Source organism: Contarinia nasturtii, unplaced genomic scaffold, assembly GCF_009176525.2.
Source record: "Contarinia nasturtii isolate CC-2019 unplaced genomic scaffold, AAFC_CNas_1.1 Cnas_scaffold_187, whole genome shotgun sequence".
In the NCBI taxonomy this organism is placed as follows: domain Eukaryota; kingdom Metazoa; phylum Arthropoda; class Insecta; order Diptera; family Cecidomyiidae; genus Contarinia; species Contarinia nasturtii.
In genome coordinates, this window is record NW_022197544.1 from 3,748,262 (window position 1) to 3,774,067 (window position 25,806).

General features: G+C 33.1%; 4 protein-coding genes across 8 annotated transcripts; 1 reads left to right on the forward strand and 3 right to left on the reverse strand.

The window, feature by feature from the left end:
* Positions 1-742: 742 nt before the first annotated feature.
* On the reverse strand, positions 743-10,571 carry LOC116352339 (F-box/LRR-repeat protein 6). Of its 4 annotated transcripts, none has more exons than XM_031784853.1 (11): positions 10,375-10,571; positions 6,117-7,431; positions 5,696-6,049; positions 5,418-5,609; positions 4,764-5,345; positions 4,507-4,676; positions 4,269-4,409; positions 4,009-4,176; positions 3,629-3,861; positions 3,417-3,551; positions 743-3,334 (listed from the first exon to the last, which is right to left on the reverse strand). In XM_031784853.1, exons 2-11 carry the CDS (start codon positions 6,238-6,240, stop codon positions 3,061-3,063), a joined length of 2,373 nt encoding a protein of 790 aa, XP_031640713.1. In that variant the 5' UTR covers positions 6,241-7,431; positions 10,375-10,571; the 3' UTR covers positions 743-3,060. The 4 variants fall into 4 exon arrangements, with proteins under 4 accessions (XP_031640713.1, XP_031640710.1, XP_031640711.1 ...); XM_031784850.1 differs by having other exon boundaries at positions 5,696-6,052; XM_031784851.1 differs by lacking the exon at positions 10,375-10,571 and adding an exon at positions 9,373-9,545 and having other exon boundaries at positions 5,696-6,052.
* A 1,076-nt stretch (positions 10,572-11,647) lies between these two features.
* On the reverse strand, positions 11,648-18,358 carry LOC116351595 (small RNA 2'-O-methyltransferase). The gene is made up of 5 exons (XM_031783717.1): positions 17,889-18,358; positions 17,735-17,812; positions 12,783-12,952; positions 12,442-12,633; positions 11,648-12,369 (listed from the first exon to the last, which is right to left on the reverse strand). Exons 1-5 carry the CDS (start codon positions 18,078-18,080, stop codon positions 11,772-11,774), a joined length of 1,230 nt encoding a protein of 409 aa, XP_031639577.1. The 5' UTR covers positions 18,081-18,358; the 3' UTR covers positions 11,648-11,771.
* Positions 13,111-17,478, reverse strand: LOC116351585 (little elongation complex subunit 1). Its single transcript, XM_031783708.1, has 2 exons — positions 15,222-17,478; positions 13,111-15,161 (listed from the first exon to the last, which is right to left on the reverse strand). Exons 1-2 carry the CDS (start codon positions 16,965-16,967, stop codon positions 13,278-13,280), a joined length of 3,630 nt encoding a protein of 1,209 aa, XP_031639568.1. The 5' UTR covers positions 16,968-17,478; the 3' UTR covers positions 13,111-13,277.
* LOC116351605 (cytochrome b5) lies at positions 17,432-24,511 on the forward strand. Of its 2 annotated transcripts, none has more exons than XM_031783735.1 (4): positions 17,432-17,513; positions 19,788-19,929; positions 23,812-24,014; positions 24,103-24,511. In XM_031783735.1, exons 2-4 carry the CDS (start codon positions 19,804-19,806, stop codon positions 24,176-24,178), a joined length of 405 nt encoding a protein of 134 aa, XP_031639595.1. In that variant the 5' UTR covers positions 17,432-17,513; positions 19,788-19,803; the 3' UTR covers positions 24,179-24,511. The 2 variants fall into 2 exon arrangements, with proteins under 2 accessions (XP_031639595.1, XP_031639588.1); XM_031783728.1 differs by lacking the exon at positions 17,432-17,513 and adding an exon at positions 19,055-19,306.
* Positions 24,512-25,806: the final 1,295 nt, after the last annotated feature.

Genomic DNA, 25,806 nt, shown 5'->3' on the forward strand with positions numbered 1-25,806 from the left:
ATCTCATCATAACATTTAATTGAGAGTTTTCCAAGAAAATTTGAACCAAAGTACTTCGTAATATTCGTATTCGTTTGAAGTAAGGTTTTGGTTTTCGTCGAAAATAACTCGATTGATGTTATATTTAATAAAGTTGTAAGTATGAAGGCAAAAAAACAACACTTTTGAGTTGCATTGACGAAGCTTGGGTCCGACACCGTATGAGAAAAAAACCGAGACAACCCAAATGCTTCATTGGCATTCGAAAAGTCAAAGAACTTTAAGATAAGATGCATGATGAATATCAAGATGTGAAATATTTAAATAATTTTTCTTCATTTTTTTTTTTATTTAATAAAATTATGATAATAGTTGAGTGGTTTTAATAATCAATTACATTCAAACTTATATCGATTATTTCATATAATTTGCTTTGTGTTTTCATTTCTCTTTTTGCTTTCATTCGCTTCACTTATTTAGATATTTATATATAGATTTATATTGATTTCATACAAGCAGTACAATGGTTTTGCTTATTGCTAAGAAAAACCTTAACTACTATGTTCTGCTCATTAGACATTCATTCAATTTATTAAACATTGATTATCTTCCGTTTTCTCGCCTTCTTTAAACGATCAATGCCATTTTACGCGCTTTACTTAGTTTCCTAATTGTAATGCTATCATTTTATGTATAATTAGATAATCTTCAATATAATATATATTTTATAAAATTTTCTCTGGTTTTTCTACACTTTTCTTCATTTTTTTTTTTAGTTAGTTTTGTGTTGAGTGTTTCGTCGAGTTGCGATGAGCAGCGAAAAGGATAGGTGTGGTGTTAATGGTGACGGTCGTTTGATCGAAACGATCCACAAATTAAAATTATTATTTTTTTAAAATTTTGTATTTTATTTTTGTACAAAAAAAAGCGAAAAATTTTTTTTCCTTCCATTGAATTTCTTTAAAAATATAATAACAAATGAAATCGTTTGGGGCGCAACAAAATGATGCAATCATTGGATTGCAATAAATGATTGGAACAAAGATAAACACATTCCTATTTGGGCTTTTTTGCAACAATATTGGTAATTCAACAATTTTTCGTTACTCTTATTCATTTATTATAAGAAAAGAAGAAAAAAAAAACGGTAGCCTTGGGCATTATAATAGTGTGCACTGTTTAAAATTAAAAGAGAAAAAAAAATCTTTTCATAAAATGAGATTGTGAGTAAGCAAACGAGAAAGATGGAATAGAAGACATACGACACGTAGAAGGGTGAAACGCCACAAATCAATGCCCTAAAAATGTACACTTTAAAATCCAACACGATACGATTTATAATCAAACAAAAGCAAAACCCTTTCACTTTGTACAACAAATTCACCAATAAAACATATTTTATATATTATAGTGTGTGTATTTTACATGCTAATAAACGTCGCTTCAATTTCCATCCATTCGATATGAAGAGATGATGTTTAGTATGTGTGTGTGTTTTTTTTTTGGCTCTTATGTAAAGCGCATTTAATTTAAATGAACGGCAGATGAAAATCGCGGCAACCGTCTATTAGCAGGCATATTTAAAATGATGACCGAAAAAAGTGTGTAATAAAATATAGCTAATTAAAATTAAAAACAACAAAAAATTATACACATATGATAAAATAAATAAATAGGTTATTAAATTGTCAGGATCATTTCAAAACATTAACAGAACCATTGCACGAATTTGCCCACATGCACTTTGAAATCAATAAATAATCATTTTTTACAACATTTTTTTTTGTGTGTGTGTAAATGCACTCACAGTGCATATAAATGGAATTTCATTGTAATGTGAAAAAAATTCTCTATGTATTTGCAGTTATGTTCTGCTTGTGTTTTTTGTTTGTGTGCCCGAAATGTCCTGCAATATTTTTTCTTTTGTTTTTAGAATGCTCCTCCCCTATTGTTTTTCTACCGTAATACTTCAACTATAAAAAAAAGAGACATTTGGTATAATGGTTACATGGTTTTTCTTCGAATGCCTGCTAACCACAGCGGCTATTGTGTAAGCGTGCCGATATGGTGTGTATAAACATGTGTTTTATATTGAAAGAGAAAGAGAGATGAAAAAAAAATACAGCGAATGGTGAAAAATGAATATTGCTTGCAAGCTGTTGATTTTTTTTCTATGAAAATGCTCCTACGTTAAACGTTATACGAGTTTTATTTTTTTTTTAATATAAAATTGTAAAATATGAATTTCAACTTAAACAAAAATAATTGCCAAAAAAATACAATTTAAAAAAAATATAGATATCCCAAGAAAACAAATGTTAGATTAGTTTTATGTGTAAAAGCAAGCCAATAAGCTACGATGTGTTTGAATTTGGGTGGTGTTTTTTTGTCATAAAATGTTTGTTTTTCTTTTCTCGTTTGATTAAGCCTTATAAATTCATATTTAACATCTTCATTTTGAAACCTAATCTCTTAAAAATGCTTGGCATTTTGTTTAGTTTTGTGAAATAAAATGTAAATCGTTATCGATTCATCTTAGAATTTTGGTTGTTTTATCTCTGTGGAAAAAATTTACTAACTACAAATTCTTGGTCATAACTTTTTTTTTCTTCGAGAGCACGAAATCGTACTTTTAAAGTAACATGCGACGGCTTAGCTTGCGCTTTACTTCAGAAGCCGCTTTGCCAACCGCCACTCCTGAATTCATATTAGTACATTTCTCACACCAAATCAAACTACAGTAATTTCGACAGGAGCTGGTCTGTCAGTAGCGATTTCATGCTCGATTTTTTTCTTTTTCTTTTCTACAAATAACGTGTTAATTGAATATGTTGTTGTGTATTGCAATGTAGTTGTGTTGGTGTGAGTTGTTTATGTTTATGGCCATTGGCATTTAATAAAATCAAAAATTGAATATAATAGAAGCGTATCGCCCTGAATCGAAATCAAAAAGATCAATTGGACTGAAACTTAAGTTAAGATGAGTTCAGTTAAGGATAAACGAAAAAAAAAACGCGAAAACATAAATGAATGCATTTGTTGGTGTGGTGCTGCAACATTTTCTCAATCCTCGAAACGTGTTTATTTGTCAGCAATGTCAGCGCTTGAATTTGGTGTTGCACTTTGTGATGTACTGTCAAATGAACGATCGGCATTATTGTTTGCGCTATACTTTAATTTAACACCAAGATTTTCACGCAGTTCCGAAATTTCGGCCGTGCCTTGCATCAAACGTTTTACGCCACGCGGCAAACCACGACACGATGATAAATTAATTGAATTTAAATATCGACAATTGCTTAATATCTCTTTAACTGCCTCCAGTGAAACCGATGAACCGCACAAATTTAAATGACTGCAATTTTAAACGGAAAATTTATACGTTAAGAAGCGATCAATGAACAAATGAATTGAATTAATACACAGAAAATACATACTTTAGTGGAGATTCATCACCTTTCTCAGCAATGGCCTTGATTGCATTGTCCAATGGCTCTTGCACATTTGCCCATGCCAAATCTAATTCAGTTAAACTATGAGCCCATTTAGATGCGATCAATTCCAAACCCGAACTACATGAGAACAACAACAACAACAAAAAACCATTACATTTTCACTTATCGATGTGAAGCGGTCCAAAATAATTTACCCAATATCTCGTGTAACCGAACATCCGGATAAAAATAGATGCTTCAAATCCCATGTTGGTAATCGAATCAATGTGTCATGTGTCAAACGGGCACAACCTCTAACATCTAACAACTTTAATTTTGTACTTGTCTTTAAAATTCGCTGCAAAAATTCATCGTTCATGAGTCGCGATTCATCGGCTAGCGATGCAACTGATAACTCTTCCAATTCTGGAAAACCCAGCGATTCCATCTAGTTTTTTTTTTAAAAAGAAAGTCAAAATAAAATATATAAATATAATATTATGAATTTAGACACTAATTAGAGATAAATTTCATGTTTTTCGGGAGGAGGGGAGGTAAATGACTGGGTATATGATGGTTATAAATTTGCACTAACCTGTTCAACAAGCGTTGCTGCACTCAGACTAATTTGTGAATTGGTTATTCTCAATACTTTCAGATGTGAACATCCTTCTTGCAATTTTTCGATGTGCAGAACTCCATGAGATGCAGCAACTGTGCTCACATTCGATAAATCCAATAAGCTCAAGTTCGGACAATGTGTCTGAAATTCGAATGGAATGAACACATTTTAAATTATTCCAAAAGAAGTTTTTCAATTTGAAAAACACAATCAAACAAGAATTTGATACATACCGATAGTGCTGTGATAAGTTGAGGTATTCCAGCTAGGCGATTATGTGCCAAATTTAAATGTGTTAAACGACCTCCAAGCGATTGTATTGCACTGCATAATGATTGTGGACCCACAGCCGATCTATTTGGATTCAATTCCAACTAAAATAGCAAATTGTAGGAAAAATTTCATTTTTTTTCTATTGTCGATTCGAAAATATCATTTGTAAGCTAAATTGAATAAAAAAACCATACTTACATTTACTGAGCTTAAATCGATTCGTTGCAATGACTTGAACTCTTCAACCAAATAGGCTAAATGATCACCCGTAAATTCCTTCCAACCGGCAAGCGAAATGGCCTCTAGATTCGGACAAGCATCTAACAAATGATCTAATACACACTCAATATTTGTCACCTTCCAATTGGCTAAACAAAAAATTAAGGAACATAAAAAATAAATAACATAATTTGAAATTCAATAAATCAAGGAGCCTTAAAAAATTTCGATCATACCTAAATTAACATCTTTGCACCATGTTAGATGTGTGGCAATGATTTGTTTCAAGTTGATTTCGCTGCGATCCTTTGCCCAGTTCGACAAGTCCAATGTATGCCAGAGTTGTGATGATTGTGAAACGCGCCTCCACAGTGTGCACACCCTGCTAACATTCACCATAATTGGTAATGTGCCATATTGATTGACAGCTTCTTCGAAAATTTTCAATAGAACATGTTCGGGTATATTATTGCCCCATTGGCTTTGCTCATCTGGTTCGGTATAATCGGTGGCCGTGTTCGTTGTTTGCTTTCGATTTCTATGCTTTTCGGTGGTTGTATTATTGTTCTTTCGTCGTTTCTCATAGTCCGAATCATCACTATCGCTGGTATCCTTGGCCCTTGATTTCCTTTGTCTTTTGCGCGTTGTTTTTGTTGATGTGCCAGTAGCTAGTGGTGACGCAATGCCAGCCGTACCAGGAGATCCAATTGCTGGAATCGATGTAATTGATTGTTTTTTCTTTGTAGATCCAGTACCACTACTGCTCAATGCCATTGAAATTGGCGCTTCAAGTGATTTCTTTAGGCGAATTTTAATACCTAGGCATGGTTAGAAGAAAAACAATGGAATGTAATGGCAAAATTATCGAAGGAATGGAATTTTATATATACCCATCGTATTTTCACTCAGCTGACTTTGATACATTGCCACAAGAGCTTTGCGCTTCGGTCGTCCCCTTGAAGTTTTTGTTGCCGTTGATGCGGACGATTTTTTACTCGATTCAATGGCCATTGCAAATGATTTTGGTTTTCCGCCCGATGGTGATTTCTTGACGATTGATGTCGGTGACATGGATGATTGATCTAGTTTAATAATAACATCGAAAATGTAATAACCAAACAATTTATTTGATTTCAAAAAGTCAGATCGAATGATAAAAAAAGTTTACCAATTTGTGCACTTCCGTTTGATTTTTGTGTTTGAGAATTAGATTCGTCGGAGAACGGTGACAAAGGTACCGGCGAACAAAATGATTGTAACGGTGAACAGGATGGCGTTGTTGAATAGTTTGTGGCTTGTGTTGGTGTTTTCTTGCGATCGTTACGCGGTGAAACCGATGATGATGACACCTTCTTTTTGCTATACGTTCGAATGCTTTCTTTAAGCGCAAAGTTTCGTGTATCGTTCAAATTTTTATCGGAGGTTGGTGAATAATTCGAATTCATAACGGTTGAACCTAAGCGACTGCCATATTTGCTATCCATAAAGTCAGATTCATCATTTGAAAATGTATAGATACTGTCTACTGTAAGCAAAACAAAAACATTCAAAATATCGATGTATTGTGATATTGAATTATTTTAAATTACCGTCTTTATCTTCGGTATGTAATGGGGTTAGTGTTGATGTGGTTGTTGTTGTTGATGTTCGGCTTTGGCCGAGGTTCATTAAACTGGTCGGCAATAGTTCTGGTCTTTCCGTATGAAGATTCATCTTTTCTTTGTTTGTTAATATTGTTGATTTTTCTCGAAATTATTTGTATTTCGTTCAAACGTCACAGACGTGTCGATTTATTTGTTGCTGTTTTCTGCGCAGTATGTTTCATGTGCAAAAAGCACCTGATGTAACTTTTCAATTTTAACCCCTTTTTGTGAATTAAAATTGTCAACTTTTGCTATGTAGATTGTGGTTGAATGATTTTTCATTCAATAAATATTCGGTTCAGTTGGCATACAATTAACAGCTTTTATGAATGCATCAAATGGATTGAATGTATCCATTTTTGTGACGGTGATTGGAATCTGATTTCGTTTTTGAAGTGGAAAAAAAACAATTGGCTTTTGTTTTTTTTTTGTCTTCAAGTTCACTTTCACTCGTCGTTAAATCGTATACCGGACAAAAGTTTTGGTATTTCGAAAGTAACTGTTGACAGTTCTTTCTGTCTGTTTATTTTATTTCGCGTGTTATTCGTTTCCTTTCTTTTGAAATGTTTTGTTCGGTTTTGTACGGGTTGCATTAACCACTCACTCTCACTCACACACAAACAAACACTCACTAAAGCTCCTCAAACGTCAATTGCTCAAGGCTTTTACTTGGAATTTGACAGAGCGTTTGATGATGTATTTTAAATGGTTTATCCGCGCGCGCTCTATATGCACCCACACCGATTTATTGAAAAAAAGAAAATTAACACTTTTTATGCTTGGACCGGGCGCATCCGCGAAAAAAATACTCCAATAGAAAGCTCACGAATTGTTATTTTTCATTCGATTGATGCAGTTTCTGGTATAAAAACTCTTTCACTTTTCGCATATATTCTATTCACGTTTCAACAATTTATTGTGACTCCCGTTGAGAGTTTTTTGTTGTTGTTTTTGGTTCGGTTAGTTTGTTGAGGGAAAGGAACTTATACATACAAATCTTTCATACGCACACGATTATCATGATGCACATGAGTGTTTTGTTTACTTGTTTATTTGTTTGTAATTTCAAATATTGCAACAGAGAACTTTTTTTATCTACATTACCACTGTAGCGCCTTTTTTGTTATTTTCACTACGTACGATTGCACTATGTATTTGTGTTTTTTTTTTCTTATTTGTTATTTCAGCAAGTTTTTTTATTGATCCGGATGGGTCGGCGACAAATATTAACAATTGCACATTCTTTTCGTTATAAAGTGCGCTAAAATAAAGTGAAAATAGACGGAATAGATTAAAATACAGTTAAAGAGAAGCAACACAAATTAAAATAAACGAATAATATCACACACGCACATATATATAAAACATCATATTATATGCACGCACACGCGAAATTCACAAATCAAGCATGTGTGTTTGTGTGCATGTATATGCGACCGTGTGATGGTATGCATGTCAATACAAATGAAAGACACGAGAGAGTTAAACTACTTTTTGATTAGTTGCCACCGTCAATTCGTAAAACACTTGGAACACTTTGGTCTTATTTTTAATAGACCTTCTTCAGTCACCTTTAAGCACTAGCAATGTATATGGAAATGATTTTTGAATTGAGCGAGAAAAAGATCAAACCGTGTCCAAATCGTTATCAGAATACAATATTATTACTTCAATGTTATCGACTGCGTATTTTCGGGATTGGCTGCATCTCTCTCTCTCTCTCCACCCCCACTCTCGCTCTTTCTCTTTCACTTCTTTCTACCTACTTCATAAGTAGTTTTGCACTTGGCCATAAATTTTGTAAACATACATACATTCTCATATGCTCATACATTCACACAGAGTCCATTGCACGCACACACACATACACTTGTACGCAAACACATGTGTGCATGTGATATCAAACATCATTGTTGGACAACAACAAAAACATTTTATTCGAAAAACCGTGTATCGATGTACGTGTAAAATTGATAAAACAGTGCATGAACGAAACGGTGATGGGTAGTAGTGTTGCTTTTCGGCAACAATTTAATCAGCGCACGAATTGAAACGAATCAAAACCGAGACACACTGATGTTATTTATTGACCACATACATGTAGATTCGTGATAAACACGGCGTTTCTGTGGTGCTGTTGTCGCTTTTTTGTTACTTCATACTTTTCTCTCTACACGTCTTCTCATATATGCATAATGTACCGACAACAAATGATAAACAACAACATTGCATCTCAACCAAACCATATCAATACCAAACCTCATTCTGATAAATTCAATATATTGGTATTTTCGGTTGTTGTTTTTTTGTTTGTTTCAAACACATGATGATGATAAATTCCGTTGAATAGTTTCTTGTCGACTATCAACATTTCAGTATAGACTGTAACATTAAGTTTTTAGAATTCGATTTGGGAATTTCATTTGTTTTGTTTGAAGGTTACAAGAGTTTAACATGAAAAATGTGTCATTAAACTCTTCTTTATCTTGGATTTTGTTGTCTTGTCTTGACGACTTTTGAGCCCTTGAGCAATATGAACGATTCATGACAATTTGAAGTTCAAATTTTAAAATTATTTGTTATCTCACTCTGGGCTCAATTCTTGTGATACATTTCAATTGTTTGCATTCAAACGATTCAAAAAGCATGCCACTTTGTCGCGCACATATCATACGCATCTCTTTTTACATTTCGGCATTGGCTAGAATGTGCAATGTTCGATGAAAGTAAAAATAAAAACAGAATTGTTTGTTTGAAGGAAACGAAAAATGTATATATTGAAATTTAGACATCGCCGACACCGCGATAAAAATACATAGATAATTTCGGACAACCGTGCGCGAACATACACAAGACAACACAGTACTTGGGATTCAAAAGTCAGCAAGCACTTTAAGAACCAGCACTATTGAATCACGTAAACAACGGCACGTACACATGCAGGACACTGTCACACTCGCGCTCCAACACTCGATTCGATATCAACACACACACACGCACATACACATTCATACTGCACACATCCATGACACACACACACAAAAATTCACCTCTCGATAAATACATATACACGTCTATACATGTATAGTTGTTGTTTTTAGTTTACAGTTGACTCGAGAGGAGCAGCAGTAGCAGAGGCAAATAATAAAAAAAAAAAACTTGTACAAAATTTTCCATTTTGTAGGTCACTTCATTTAATCACCTGTATGTATTAGATATTTGGCTTTTGGCTCTTTTTTTCTCTTCCCTTCTCTTCTGATCTTGAATCATTGTCGATCGAATTCGAATTGGCTCTTTTTCCATCAAATGAAATGTTTGTTTACAAAATTCCCTTACATTGTTTTGTCATACTTTACATGAATATTGTTTTATTTCCTCATTGATGCGTTTGAATGTGTTGAATCAATATATGATTATCAGTGTGCATTCCAGTGCATGTACGAATGTTTCTTGGTGATGTTGCAATTGACTTTTATTGATTCAGATCAATTTTCAATAAATCGAACAAACGAAATGTGTTGAAGAAATGAAATAATATCGAAATTTAAAACAAAAATCGCGTCCGCATCAAACATCAAAATGAAAATATCACCAAAATATCGTTTTACACACGTAAACACACACGCACACATATATATGTGATAGACACACAATGACATATACATACACTCAACTCGTTGTCAATTCACATTAGAATAATTGTACATTTTAAAATCTACACAAACTAAAAATTTTTTATTCACTCTCATCGTTTTTCATTCGGATTTTATTTGCTTCAACCAAAATTTTATCCACACCAGGCTAACAATAATTTTTATGATTTTTATTGGATTGTCGCTTTCCGCCATGTTCAATGAAATTCAAAAAATCATTGAAGATGAAAAAAAGACAACGATAATTTCGATTGTTTTCTTTTGTTACGATTGTTGTTTTGATGTGAATGAATGGGTTTGCAAACACCGTCTTTTTCATTCAATTCCTATTGACTGTCGCGTAATTCCACTTGTAACAATTTTTACTGAACAAAATTTGCGTTTTCTTTACTTCAAATGGTTTTTATTATATCATTTTCACATTCTTTCATTTTTATTCTTTTTTTTAAACAATTATTTAATTATTTCAACACTTTTCCAATCACATTGCGCTCATACACATGCACACACACACACCAAATTCAAAACTTTCTATTTAAAAAAATACCTACCCGATGAATTATTGTTTTGGTCCAGAATATATTCTAATGCGGTTCTTCTTCTTCTTTCGAACGTATAATTCTTATAAGTATTTTCTTAAAAATTGAAGTCATTGAAGATTCACGATTTGTTCTGTATGAAACTTTGCTTCGCAACAGAAAACAAATTCTCGACTAAACGAACACGACTCTATTTACGTTATACATTCGTATTCATTGTAAAATGCAGAGCGATGTGATGAGAAAGGAAAAAAACATACATGTAAACCAAAATATTTGCTTGTTTTGCGCTTCGCATGTGTGTTAGAGTGACACAATCAAATGCATGGAAGTGGGTTGCAATGGCGCACTTATTGAAAAACAAGAAATTCATTTCGTTGAAAATCCACATTAAAAATGAAATGATTTGTCAATTAAAGCAAATAAATTTCGATGTATTATCTTTTTTCGGTGAAATATGTGTATATTTTTTCATTTTAGACGAAATAAAAAAGTCACATCACTTTTATCGGTGAAAAAATGTGAACAGAGGCACCCTAATATGTGTAACCGATATTTGTTTGTTTGTGTTTCGTCCGTAAATGGTCACTAATGTGTTCGGTTATCAGTGTGGTTGTGTGCGCAGGCTCTTGTAGTTGTATTACTCTCAATGTGTGTCGTTTTATTGTATGTTCGCTTTTATCTCTATCTTTCACATAAATCCGTCTCTTTCACTGGATCAACTGCATCTCTATCCCATATTTACTTGTACAGTCTTGATTCTTTAATTCTACTTTGTACAAGACAGATTTCGCGCTCTTTTTTCCAACTAAATGATTTGTTTTTAAAACCAAAAATATGGAAAATTTATGTTGAACGAAATTATAGAATTTTTTTTTGCAATACGTGATATAGTATTTTGTCTCGCATTTTTTTTCTATCTGCTTATATTCAAAATGCGACTTTTTCGTTTAATTTAATTTCAACCGGAATTCCCCTTCCATCCGATGACCAACAATAAATTGATTGGCGCAAATTAAAATACCGGAGGTTTTCAACTCAACAGCATTTCGCTCACAGTTCTTTTTTTTTTTTTGAAGTCACAATTTTATCATTGAATTAGTGAAACAAAATGATATCGTCAACACGTTTTGATTTTATTTAATTTGATTTTTTTGACACTTGCAAAAAAGAACATAATTTGGAAAAAATGAAAATAAAGTTTCAATAGAAAATACAATGTTTTCAAATGAAAAATATATTTATATATATATTAATGTTGGACAACATTTTTTTATATCATGCACGTAATATCATTTTTTATAAGATAAAAATGTAAATATTAATATCAATAATAAATGGTTTGAACTAAATTTCTACTAAATGTTGATACATATAATTTTGGTTTTGTGACACCGAAAAAAACCGCATCAATCCCAATTTTCTTCGGAAAAATGAACGCTTCCATTGAGACTATTGGTGTCATTTTCCTTGTTCGCATCATAATCATAATCATAGTCGCTGATTTCGGAGTCGTCGTTTTCGGGTAGTGCTTTTTCAACACAGTCATTTTCATTTACCACAAATTCTGCTCGAATGATGGTCCGAAGTTCATCGATATTGGCGACATCACGAACACAATGAAATATCTCCGTGATCGGAAATTCGCAAATGTTCCGTTCTTCATTCAAATATGTGTCCAAATTTCGATTTATAAAATAGTGAACATCGTCTATGATTTTTTCTTCATAGCTACGATCATCCTCATCATATGGAAATTTCTTACTAAATAGTAGTTTGTAATCAAACTTTTCAATCGGGAACACAACTTCTGAGTCGGTTACAACGAGTGGCGGTGCGATTCCGTCGGGTGTGTCTTCATTTAACAATTCCAACATATCTTTGCGAACAAATATCGCTGCTTGAGAACACTGTCCCAATGATTTATCGGCAACTTCAAATGGCAATTCACCTGCTCCAAATAAGCCAAAACGGTAGTTTGGATAACGGCAGCAAATATTGTGCGCCCTGTAAATGACAATATAATCGACACATTACAATAAAAAAATAATGGAAAAATATATTTTTGTTAATATTTACCAGTCTTTAAACTGTTGTTGTGTCCATTCAAATTTGTGATCTTCATGTCGAAATCCATTGCTAAATTTTGGCCTGCCAAACAAAGTGTTGAAGTCAGCGTTTGGTGTGGTGAACACAGCTATCTTTGGATTTATGAAACCAAAAATATTTTGCACCAAATTTTGCTCCGTTTCTGGATATACGTGTTCAATGCTAAAATAAATTTTAGATTTAAAAAAAAATTATTTTTGGAAATTTCATGAAAAAAATTGAGATTTGATTTTTAATTTAAATTTTTCAAAATTTTAATTTTCCAACGAATATTTTTGAAATAGATTTTTAAACTTCTTTTTCAAACTTACATTTCAATGCAAACAACGACGTCAGTAGAATGAAGACTTTCGTGAGGTGAGTCAACACTGCCACGATATACATCTATTACGAGCGGATATTTTCGCCTCGATAAATAGTCCCATGCCAGTGGAGAGGCCCGATCTTCGAATCTTTTCAGAAGTTCCTCGTCGATGTCAATCTATGATAATTATTAAAATACGTGAGGGTTTTTTTTTGTCTTGAAGTCGAATTTTTTTATAAAATATAAAGTAAAATTGAAATTAAACGCATATTGTTTTTTCTTCTTCAAATTAATAAAAAATAATTTATTTCATTTTCTCTTCTGACTTTTTTTTACTCAAAATGATTATAGATAACAATGGTAAAATTTCTTATTTTGTTGTGAAATTTTACAATTTGAAATTAATTCTTTTTTACTAATCGTTTGTTACATCACAGTGCATGTTTTGTTTTTTATTTTTTAATTCAATTGTTCTGATCTATTTTCTTATTTAATTTTATTCTTATTCTGTTCCAAACCAAAATCGCTCTGATTTTCTATACACAATGGTTCTGAGTACGGTTTGAATGTGTGGACTGATTTGGTAGTTTGGTTTCCATGTATTTAAATATTGATAAATACGTGCGACTCCAAATCGGCTCAGTTGACAAATGGCTAAAACGGCTGCTTCCTGAATCGATTTCCGTTGTGTTGCATTTAAACAGGTCACAAAAATGTTGATATATCCACTGATGTCTTCTTCAATTGGAAACGTTTTTACAATCGATCCAATGGTAAAAAGAATTGTGCAAATTGTCTCATCATGTTCAACGGTTGCATTTAAATTCATTGAAAATAGTTGATGTAACATTGGTAGAAGATGCTTTTCGATAATTTGTTTCGTGGCATATTCGTAATCTTTGCGCTTGGCAATCAAAATCAATGCATAGTCAACGTGTTGAAGACGTTTCATTCGAATGCATTCCATGCAATGATCGACAACACCATCAATTGGAAATAGTTTATCGGCAAAGAATCCATAGCGACGCTTCAGTGTGTGATACATTTCATTTTTCTTCAAAAATGGTTTGTCTTTTGCATTATCTGTGTATATAATGTTTGACAATGTACTCATTATGGCCCGAATCAATGGATCATTGTTGTGCTCAATTTCATTTGCATGCGGCAATACAAATGGATGTGCCATTATTGCAATAAATACCAATGGAATCGATGAAATTTTATAGTAGTAAAGACATTTGTACATGAAAAGTCTCACTTTGTCACGATTACTTGGCTGTTCGATGTCGACGATGGCAATATAGAAATGTGCCAAATTTGTTAAAATTGTAATTGGTTTCTCTCTTTCGAATGTGAATAAGCGACGTTCCAATTCAAATTGAATATATTTATTGAATGTTGGCATCAGTTTTGTAAGTCGTGACACCAGCAGCACACATTTTTGTAACGATGGCGGCAACATCGGTGCTGGCGGCGTACATTCAAATGTTAGATCTTCTCTTGTGTCTTCGACCACTTCTAAGATCGAAGTGACCAAATGCTTTGGCAATTGACTTAAACTTAATAATTTATCAATACACTCGGTTGCTGTTGATGATGACCATTCTTTTGCGAGGCAATACTTTTCGATGGCATTTCTTAAGCTGGCCAAGAGGTAACATTCGGCATTGGTAAAATTTGGCATCATCACCTCGTGCCGTGTGCTAAGCGTATAATTGTAAATAATTTGATCGAATGCTGATTCGGTGGAAATGTCATTGCCATCGTCGCTCTCTATGACCTCGTTGGCAAGTGTATCGAGTGGAATCATTGGTGGATTCAATGTCGATGTGTTCTCCTCGGGTTTTGGTGATGCTGGTGAATAATCATCAAAGTCAGGAATTTCATCGGCGTTGGACTCGGAGATTGGTAGGTCTTGTTGGTTGACATCACAATTATCTGTATTTCGATCGTTTAGAGTATTGTTGACTTCGGTCAATGTAGGCAAGGTCAAACACTCTATTGACTCTGATTCAGTGGGCTGAAGTTCATTATCTATCGGCAATTTGGGTTCACTTGGTGATTCTAAAAATTGGTGTAACGGCTCTTCTGGCTCTTCCGAATTTGGTTCTTTGCTATCAAATATTTCGCTGCTTTCATGCGACTCAATTTCCTTTGGTTGACTAGCCGATTGATGTGTCGGATCATGCGAAATATCACCATCGATCTCATTCGTATCGTCCATTGGCATAAGAGGTGCTGTTGATTTTGGTTCATACTCCAAATCCTTTATTGGTGACAACATTTCTGGTACCCGAAAAGACTCCAAAATTTCTTCGATTTGTTCATCTTCGTCGCTTGAATCGCCAAAAAGTGATTTCATCTGTTCGGCATTTTCGGCCTTCACCTGAAAATAGACAATGAATTTAACAAAATGTTCAAGAACAACATTTACCCTATTATTTACCTTGTTCGTTTTCTTCTTTTTAACCGCTAAATCTTGGTTGGTGGTCTCGATTTTCCGCTTTGGTACTTTGAACTGAACATCATCACTGTCGTTAAATACTGAACTGCTGCGATTATTTAAATGTAAATACTCTCGATGCGCTAACGGTCGTTTAAAAGTTGTTTTCAATTGATTATTGTTGGTTTTCTTTTCACATTTATTCGAGATGATTGGTTCGTTTGGTGTTTCTTTTTCGATTCGTTTCACTTGTGACTCGATTTTGGATTGGCAGTTTTCTATAGTTTGTGATACCATATCCACTTTTTCAATTGGCGTAAAGACGTTTTGTTTTTTCGCACCCATTGAACAACTGCTATTTTCATCAGGTAACGGCGAATAATTGCTTAAATTTCGAATTTGACTAAATACAATTTTATCACTATTATAGCTCTCCATTGAATGCATTGAGTCACGACTGTGGTCATCATTGCAATCGATGCCTTTTGCACAATGCACATCATTCAAGTCATTATTTTCAATTGGTTTGCGATACATTCCTTTTTCCGTGATTAGATTTTGTATCATCCGGATATGGTCGAATTGTTGTTCGTCAACACTTAGCATATTTCCTTGTCCAGCAAGCATTCGGCACAGAACATCGCCGATAATTTGCCAATAATGATGAAATTGTGAATTTAATTGAACTGTATCATCTGGTATCTGTGACAATGGACAAAATGGGCTCGGCGATGCACATGGTGATGGATTTTCTTCCTTTTTCACTTCATAAAATTGTTCCGATTTCGTTCGTGCCCGTACGTAATTAACACGTTTCCGTACATTATGGATGTGCGTAAGTGTTCCTTGTGTTCGACAGTTTTTGGCCGTCGTTTGTGTACCGGCTGTTGTGACTTTTGACGCATTTGCTTCGCGAATTGGTGATAAAAGCAATGGATGCGGAAGCATTCTGTTCAATGCCGATTCAATACACAATGTGCTTTGTTCGTTGTCCGAATCCATATCGGTGTTTGTAGATGATTCGGTTGTCTGTATAAAGGTTGATGTGCACGTGGATCTTGTTGTTTTCGATTGTTGATATTGTGTACCTTTTTCACATGTGATTGGTTTCGGTGTGGCATCACATTCGAATGGATCGGTTTGTGTTGCAAATGTTCGTGTTGTTTTTGTTGTTTTGCTTTTATTATCCGCACCAGATTTTCGACGTTGTTTCGATGGGCTCTTCCAATCGAATAGTACACCATTTGTTAGTAAATATTCTTTGACTGCTGTGCATTTTCGTGTTAATGCAGTATTTGATAATTGATTTATACAAATAATATTTGCTTGTTCCACATACGATTCACATAGGTCCAAATATTTCTTGTTGCTTTTCTCAATTTGATCTTCAAATTCAGCAATTCTTTGATTATTTAATGTGCTCATATTTATATGCACATTTTCTAATTCATTCAATCGCCCTTGAACGCGATTCAATTTAGCAATCAAATCCGCATTTTCGACCTGCAATTTGGCTCGTTGTTCTTTTTCTTTTGTATACAATTCTTGAATTTGATTGGCCGTTTCGGTGAATGATTTGAAATTTTGTTGAATTTGATTTGTTTCCGCACATTTTTCGTGATAGCTTCGCACCAATGTGTCATTGTTGACGATCGATGACATCAAAATTTCCATGTTGAATGGGCTCAATGACGGTGGCGATGCACTGAAATCATTCATTGCCAAAAACACTGACGGATCTGATTCCATTTTATTAATCAATTCTGATCAAATCGCCTTCACATTGAAATTTTTCGATGAAGATTTTTCCGAAACGAAAAACACCGCTCACTAACGATGAGGTTATGCTCACTAAAACACGAACCCTTTTTTTCTCAATTTTATTTGAATTTTATCAATTTTTAATCACAACATCTTTACAAATTGACATTTATTTCTACGCAATTTAAAATGCGGTTCACGTGTTAATTTTATTTACAAAATAAAATCGCAATCAAATTCAACGATGTAAAATACAACGCTGCCTCTTCTCCATAAATACGACACACAATAAACAATTCAATACGTTTTCAACATAACCTCAATTATGGATCCGCTTACGTTTTTCCCATTCTCGCATTTCTAAGCGAGAGCTCCTGTCATTCAATTATATATCAGCCAAATGTCATATGGTTTGACAATGGCAAAACGCACCAACATCTAAACGAAACACATGAACGCATTTCAACTGTCAACATTTAGTTTGGAACATCTCTTATCGGTGAATATTTTTCTTTGTACTTCTGTTCGCAAAATGTAAATACATTTTTAAACCATTGTTTACCGCCAAAAATTTCGTTTTCGCTTGATATGCAAAAAGAGATATTTTTTTCATAACATTTATCATTTTTATCGATAGGGAAGATTTTTCGGTAAAAAAATCTCATTCAATTCGAATAGATGTAGAAAAATGTTCGTACTGACACAAGTGGTCAAAAATATTTAAATATATCATTTTCTTTGTAATTTATATCAACCTGTAAAATATGTGTGAGGTGTTCAATACGTCGCATCAACATCACAAGATTCATGTCCGCACACCCGAATTCGGTCACCTATAAAAATGATTGGGCAGAAATGTCTTTTAAATATTTATCGCCAAAAGATCTTTAATTTATTGTAATTAAGTACCTTCTTAATGTGCGGAATCCATTCTTTCTTCTTCAAAATGGAAGTGACGACCGAATAGCGTGATTGATAAACGGGTGGATCGAATCTCAACTGTTGTACACCATCCTCATCGGTTACATAGTACGATAGCGATCGAAATATATCAGACAAAGTCAAGTCAATTTGAAATTCACTAATTTCATTTGATTCCATTTGTAGTTGATTGCAGTGATTTCTTCTTTTTCTTCACAAAATAAATTCAAACCGAAATACAATAGATCATTAAACAAATGAAACAAAACAAAAACTACAATAATAGTTGAGAAACTTTTTTGGTGTGTCGAATGCGGTGCTTTTGTTTTGAATATTCAACAAATCTGTGAAATAGTGCATTGCTATTAGGAAATTGTAAGCATTGTAACCCGTTCACATTTCCAACATTTCTTTTGCATTTGAAAATGACATGTAATGTAAACCGAACTGTCAACCTAAAAGTTGTGTGCATTTTTGAACAGAAATAGTGAGTATGGTATTTTTGCATACTTAGACATTTTCAATTGACTTCGGTTGATTGTATGCGTCAAAAGCTTGAAAATGACGGAATTAATTTGCCGCGCTCGCCTTCGTCTGTATGCTCATATATTTTATTGGAACATGATTGAAAGTCGATACAACAATCATGACAATAAGCGGCGTATGCTCAATGTTAATTTAATAAATAGTGAGATTGTAATTTGTTGTGTGTAGTTCATGTGATAATAATGTTCATGCATAAAACACGTCATCAATATTCAACAAACTAAATTAAGAGTCGACACAAATGAGTAGAGAGAAAGAGAGAGAGAGTTACTTCACGCATACACACAATCGTCAATTCGTTTGGTCGTCATTTATGTACATATGCACAACCACTTCAACGACCACTTTAGCGGCCGTACCACACAGTGCACACACATTGTCATACAATCGTACGGCTGGAAGTAGATGAAGTTCACAATAATCACTTTGGTGCGATTGATTTGATGATTATTTTTGTTTTCCGTCTTTTTCTTTCAATTCATGCATACAGCATATCGAAAACTTTAATTTTGTTTCATTTTTCTGTTGTTGTTACTGCTGGTGTGTATATGTGTTGTGTTGATATTCCCAACAATTTATTTTAATGTCGTGTCTATTTCATTCCATTCGGAATATTAGTACTATTATATTACGAATTAGTCGTGAATAACTTTAGTCATTTTTTTTTTTCATTTTTTTCGTGTGTTAAACTTTTCTCACTACGTATTATCGCCTGTCTGTGTTCGACACTCTAGCACATTTGATTCTTGTGCACATTCGCGATCGAACACCGCTCTGCTAAAAACGCAACAAATCCAACCTCCAGAGAAACAGAAAACCAGAGATTTTGTTTAAATAATTTTTTTTTCTTCACAAATTCGGTAAATTTATTGCTTTTTAGCCATTTTTTCATTTTCATTTTTGATCAAACTTCTTTTTATCTGATCTGATCGGGAGGGCAAAAAAAAGCTTGATCAAAAATATGATGTGCTGTGTGCGTGTTATGAGCCAATGACTTTGCGATTACCATTTATTTTAATTTGTAATTTAAGTTGATTATTTTAAGTGATATATTTCGGCTGAAATAGAATGATTAAATTTTATTGATTCATTTAAAAGAAGGAAAAGTGTCTATGGTTTACAGTATACAGTTTTATTCGTGTCTGATACTTTTATCAAAAAAAAAAAAACACACACACACAAAATCCAAAATGAAATAAATTTATTACGGTTGGAAAGGATTTTTTCTTTCGCTTTATCCATTTTTATCGCCATTAAATTTTTATCAAATAAAAAATGTGTTAGATTTCGAAACATTCAACGCGTGTATAACAATTCAATCTTTTCTTTTTTCATTTCCAGAAAATAGACATACAAAATGACTGAATCAGAAACAACTGTAAAAACCTACTCATTGGCCGAAATTGCAAAACACAATTCAAACCAAACGACCTGGATTGTTATTCATAACAACATTTATGATGTGACGAAATTTTTAAACGAGGTAAGTTTTTGTTTTTCTTTGCAATTTCATTTTACTTTTTGTTCATCATCACCCATCACCGTTGACCACGTAAATCGGAATATATGGCGCATGATATCATCAATTTTGTAATTGATTGGCACTTGCTCATAGATGCACACAGTGATTTAGAGAGAACATGTGCACTGAGTGACTTTTATTCATTGTTGTTGTTGTGATTGAGTATTAAGTGATTTCCGGTTGAAGAAAATAAAAGAAAGAACTAGAAAAGTAACATGCACAAAGAGAAGAAGAAAACGGGCTTATATTTGATGTCGTTGTAATTGTTATCATCTCATCGCTTTGCGATAGAGTTTAAATTGAAATTGCACTTTCTATCTTTATATTGAATTTTGCCTCATGCGATGAAATAAAAGAGTGCATTGATGATGTGTAGGTCGAATTTGTATGTGTGTGTTTTTTTCTTCTTCATTTATTTAGTCCATATTTGCTAATCGCAAACACAAACGAGAAACGTGCGTTCGATTTTACAGTAGGATTGCCATTTTTTAACATTTGATTCCGCATTAAATGCTATCACATCCACTCACACACATTGATTTCTTGATGCGTAAAGAAATGCTTCAACGAAATCAGCTGAAGTGAATGAACGCATTTCAATTGATTTGAAAAAAAAAAAAAAAACATTATTGTTTCACGCCAATTGTTTGGTTTTTTTTTTCGACGCTATCGTCGGTCTGCTTTTATTCGCAGATCGCACGCCGTTCATTTGTAAACAAATAATTATCTAATATGACAATGGACGGCATAATTTCACCAGAATCTCTATTTACCCGAATGCATTCTAATTTTGGGCATCATGGATATTTTTTAAGCCTCGAACTGTCCAGATATTTTGTTTTTTTATCTTTCGCCGAAGCGATACTTTTAAATGTATAAGTGTGTGTTATTTTGTGTTTTTCTCTTTCATGGCTTAATCACATTGTCACACATTTAAGTTGAGGATTTCAAACCTTCTCGAATGTGGTAAGACGCAATGGCGTTGGGAACTCACAAATTGCTGACTCTTTTGATTTTTCGTTGAATAACGATGATTTAAGAAAAAGTCACGATCACAGTGACTTAGTTGAAATATCAGGTTTTTTCATCGTTGTCTTTGTATCAATGTTACCGAAACAACGCCAAGGCTAACCTGTGTGTAATGACAACGTAGCTTTTTCGCCTCTTTGCTTATAATAAATTGTAATCAACTGTGTGTACTGGGCCGAAGATAACGGATAGAAGCACCATTGAATATTTCATTGATATAAACACACAAACACACACACACACGGACGTTTCTATAGTTTAATTTTATGTAACCTTTTCCGTTGATGCTGTGTCGATATTTTTTTACCCACCAAAATCTGTTGCTATTTTTGGTGACAAAATTAATGATATTTCGACTTTGTTCTTCTTCTTCTGGTGATTAAAAAAAAAAAACATTGATTAATTTCCGTAATTGCTTGCCGAAAGCTTAGTCGCAAAAAGAAACGAGAGATGCGAAAATTAACAAAAACCGATTTGTATCCGTATCGTTCTCATTATTCTCATTTTCATGTAAATGAATGAAATTGGCAAATGCAGCATTTACATTATTATTGTTCATAATCGACCCAAAAGGTTACACCTTTATAAATATTAAATATACGCATTGAAGACATGCGTTAACAAATCATCAGCTATAACATATAGAAAACAATTATACGAACGCCCTAACCGGCCCATTCGTTCAACACGGTCGCCTTTTCGGTAGAATATTTGAATCGGCTATTTTGCGTAACAACGGGTGTCTCCGTTAAATTCGAGTCAGTGTGAGTAAAATGGTTTTTGAACTAGTTTAAAATCTCATGCCATTTGATAAGAAGTCGGCCGGTCGTGTACGATTTGTATATATATAATTATACAAATGTGTGTTTATTGTGTTCCGTTTTTTACTGCTTGTTCAGCGAACTTTCGAGAGATCAATCAGCCACTTAATGTGCGCGCTCACATATTGAAACCTTGGATGAGAAAACCTATAATGCACACGTGTATTTGTGATTGTTTCTTCTTTTTTTTTTTTTTTTTTTTTTTGTCAAAATATTTCATACGAATGCTAGTACGAATGATAAGATCGAATTTAATGCGTTATATTCTTTGAAATGGTTGAATTGTACTATTTGTTCAATTAGTTGTAATTTACTTAAAATAGTTACTGTGAAAAGTGGTTATTTTTTGCTTGACAAACATGCAACGTCGATCAGCATGACATAGTATATTTTTTGCTGTGAATACTGTTTCCATGACGAATTTCTTTTCATCAATTTAATCGACCGACGGCTCGTTATCTTCGAGCTGCAAAAAAGAAGACGAAGACGTAGAATAGAAAACAATTGTATTTAATCATTTTGATAAGCGTTGTCCACTCTACTTTCTCAATCTTCAACGTGTACATTTCACACAAAATATTCTACTTCGATCTCTGTTTATATAAAAAAAAAAGTTATTTTTTTTTGTTATTTCGTTTGATTGAAACGTTTTGTCTTACATTGTTTTAAGGCAATAATAATACGACGAATTTTATGGCCATCAATAAAAAAAATTGTGAATAAAATTGATTCTCATTACGTTTATTATATTTAGCGGTCAAAGTGTGTACCGTGTTGAGTACACAGGCAAACAATGTGTTGTTTTTGTGTTCAGAATATCAAAGATCGGCGCCATGGCTTATTGAAATGCATTTTTTACAACCGACTGTTGCATAAATGCAATTCGAAAGAGTGCATTTCGATTTGAAACTACGCACACATCAATATTTTAATGTTAAACTGAATACATTTTACATGATTTTTCCGAGTGCATGTTCACAAGATAAATTCAAGACAATGCGTGTGCGATACGAATTTATGAATTTGTAGCGCATATTTTTCTTTGATACATACTCTGGCAGGACTGAAATAATAAAAAATTCGTTCGATTTGCATTGATTTTCATGTTAACACATCGAGAGGCAAATGAACCTTTTTTGCAAATGATTTTTACGTACATTTTCTCGCAAAAAATATTGATTCTCTAATAGTAGATGGCCAAATCTGGTACTAGTATCTTGAAGATAATAAAACGGTTAAAATTCTTGTAAAATCGTTCCAACGATCACACTAATGGATTTTTTTTACGAAACAATGATATTGCGATGCAGCTCATTCAGGGCATTTCAAAAAAGATTTCAATAATATAATCTTGCTATTATCGACAACTAAATATAATTAATTTTCCATATAATCATTTTCTCGTATATTCTAAATGACATGGCAAATATCTACTCGATTTATCATCAAACTTATCAATGAACACACAATATAACAATGGAAATGCACACTAACTGAGCTATAAATAAATTCGAGAAGAGTATAGATATTTTAATGCTTGAGATTTTAGCAACTGCAACTAATGATTGTACAGTTAGACAGATCACTTGAAATCCGTTTTGACACTGAATTTTAAATTGCACTTATGTATATAGTATTGCTCAATTATCTGTCAAAATCAGTAAAAAATACAAGTAAATCAGCAAAACAGCCAGTTATATAGCAATATTAAGAGCTGTAATTAACATAAATGTAAATTAAATACTTGTCAATGAATATGCGTTTAATAATAGTGAACTTTGTATTGTCCGAGACTAAATTGTCGTCAATCTTTTATGGATAATTTCAAGATGTTTTCAACGATCGCACACATTCAATCCGATAAAATCTACATTTTTATGAAGAAAGCATTATGTTTACAGTGTACATGTTTGTTTCAAGCATCATAAACTTGAATTACTTCAATTATTTGATTTTGTCCTAATTTGATTTTGAAATTGTTCTTCTTTTACAGCATCCTGGTGGTGAAGAGGTGCTTTTGGAGCAAGCCGGCAAAGATGCATCCGAATCATTTGAAGATGTTGGCCACAGTACCGACGCACGTGAAATGATGAAACGCTACAAAGTCGGCGAGGTTATCGAATCGGAACGGACAGCCGTACAAGAGAAAACACCCCAATACTGGAACAACGAAACATCATCCACCGAAGATGAATCGTAAGTTCAATCAACTCTTAATACATATTTCAAACATGACGATCGATTTTAAATTAATTTTTTTCTTTCTTTTTTTTCACTCCCACAGAGCATACAAACAATGGTTGATTCCTTTGGTATTGGGAATTCTAGCAACAATTATTTATCGCTATCTCTTTTTGTAATCGGCAATTGAACAACATTTTATTTCAAAACAAATAAATCGAATGCATACTAGCTTTTTAAAAACACAGAAATAAAAAACAAAACAAATATATGAAACAATGAGTGAAATAAGGAGTGTAGTCTAGACATTTTATAAAATTAAACAAGCAAACAAATATTTTTACGCCGTACAAAATATTTTTTCGTCTAGTTAAAAATGAGGGGAAAAAGATGATAAATAAATTGTTAACTTTTTTAATTCTATTTTGCTAAGCACACAAAATCACTCGTAACGGATTTATTGAATGCACAGAAAACAAATGGTTAAATACAAATACACAAATAAACACAAATTGTTTTTTTTTTTTCAATAACGATGATTTGCATACAATCTTTACCTATTCCATCAACGATTTAGAATACACCTACACATAAAAATCCCAGTTGCATTCCAAAATCGTTTTTTTACACCGAAATATATATTTGTATTTAATGAAAATGTAATTGAAATAAATGGTAACACATATGTTTCGGTTTTTTTTTCGTCAAATTTGTCCTTTTTCTTCGATATATTATGAATATTGGGCATGATGACCCGAGTTCATTAACTTGTATACTTAGGTGAATAGTTTTGCTGGCCTTTTTTTTCCTAGTTCGTAATCCAGACAAACACATATTTCAACACAGCTTAACCGCATGAAATATGATTTGGTAATTTTCATATAAACCATTCAGCCCAAAATTTATTGAGTGTCTTACAACAAATTACCGATCATTTAGAATTTGACAGTGGCACTCTTTAAAATGCTAATGCTGTAGAAAAGTAATTTGTAAAATGCGCTAACACATTAATAAATTTTCTGGATTTTTTTGGAATTCAATTTCGAAGTGATGCGCCCATTTAGGGACGGAGACAGTGAAAGAGAGAATGGGAAAAATCGGCTTTTTTTCACTTTGAAAGAGAATTCTTACGTACAAAGTATCCGATTACACAGTTCAGCAGTGCTAGAGAAATTTCATCGGTTTTCTTTCGGACATGGTTTCGTAAAATTTATGGCTATTTTTCTTGGCTTTTATGCACAATTGCGTGAATGCATTGCAATGATGTGAAACCGAAAATTAATTTTACCAAGAAAACCCAACCAATTTGTAATAAATTATTGATTGAACGTTCGCACGACACTTTCAAAGGACGACACTTGATGACATAGTACCAACAACCAAATTGCTCCACATTCACATTGATCGAAAACATATTGTTTTCGTTTGCGGTCAGGCTCGATTTGTCATTTAACAAATATTTACGATCAATTTACGCATGTTCTTACACCGCCCATTAACAACATTTCAATTAGTTTTATTTTTATCACTGCAATTCTTCCCGCATTTTCTTAAAGAAGACAACTTACGTTGTGATAATATGCGTTATTAATTTATGCAGACACTAAAAACAGTATCAAAGCTGGCGATAGATTTTTAAGGATAAAAAAAAGAAAACCTTATGATGAGTAAATAATAATAGTTTGTTGAGATCCTCAAAATTTGAAGCTCAAATCAAATGTATATTTAATAAAAATGCCTTGATGGTAATAACTTTCAATCCTGAATTCGAGATGTGATAAGCGCATATTTCGACTAGGTTCGTCCT

Excerpts from the sequence above, each read along its gene's own strand:
- LOC116352339 (XM_031784850.1), bottom strand. The coding sequence starts at position 6,240 with ATGAATCTTCATACGGAAAGACCAGAACTATTGCCGACCAGTTTAATG. Across the intron at positions 5,610-5,695 it reads AAACGGAAGTGCACAAATTG|ATCAATCATCCATGTCACCG; the intron begins GTAAACTTTTTT and ends TTATTAAACTAG. Across the intron at positions 4,677-4,763 it reads GTGCAAAGATGTTAATTTAG|CCAATTGGAAGGTGACAAAT; the intron begins GTATGATCGAAA and ends TTTTTTGTTTAG.
- LOC116351585 (XM_031783708.1), bottom strand. The coding sequence starts at position 16,967 with ATGGAATCAGATCCGTCAGTGTTTTTGGCAATGAATGATTTCAGTGCA. Across the intron at positions 15,162-15,221 it reads AAAAGAAGAAAACGAACAAG|GTGAAGGCCGAAAATGCCGA; the intron begins GTAAATAATAGG and ends GTCTATTTTCAG.
- LOC116351595 (XM_031783717.1), bottom strand. The coding sequence starts at position 18,080 with ATGGAATCAAATGAAATTAGTGAATTTCAAATTGACTTGACTTTGTCT. Across the intron at positions 17,813-17,888 it reads GGATTCCGCACATTAAGAAG|GTGACCGAATTCGGGTGTGC; the intron begins GTACTTAATTAC and ends TCATTTTTATAG. Across the intron at positions 12,634-12,782 it reads GTCGTTGTTTGCATTGAAAT|CATTGAACACGTATATCCAG; the intron begins GTAAGTTTGAAA and ends AATTTATTTTAG.
- LOC116351605 (XM_031783735.1), top strand. The coding sequence starts at position 19,804 with ATGACTGAATCAGAAACAACTGTAAAAACCTACTCATTGGCCGAAATT. Across the intron at positions 19,930-23,811 it reads TGACGAAATTTTTAAACGAG|CATCCTGGTGGTGAAGAGGT; the intron begins GTAAGTTTTTGT and ends CTTCTTTTACAG. Across the intron at positions 24,015-24,102 it reads TCATCCACCGAAGATGAATC|AGCATACAAACAATGGTTGA; the intron begins GTAAGTTCAATC and ends TCACTCCCACAG.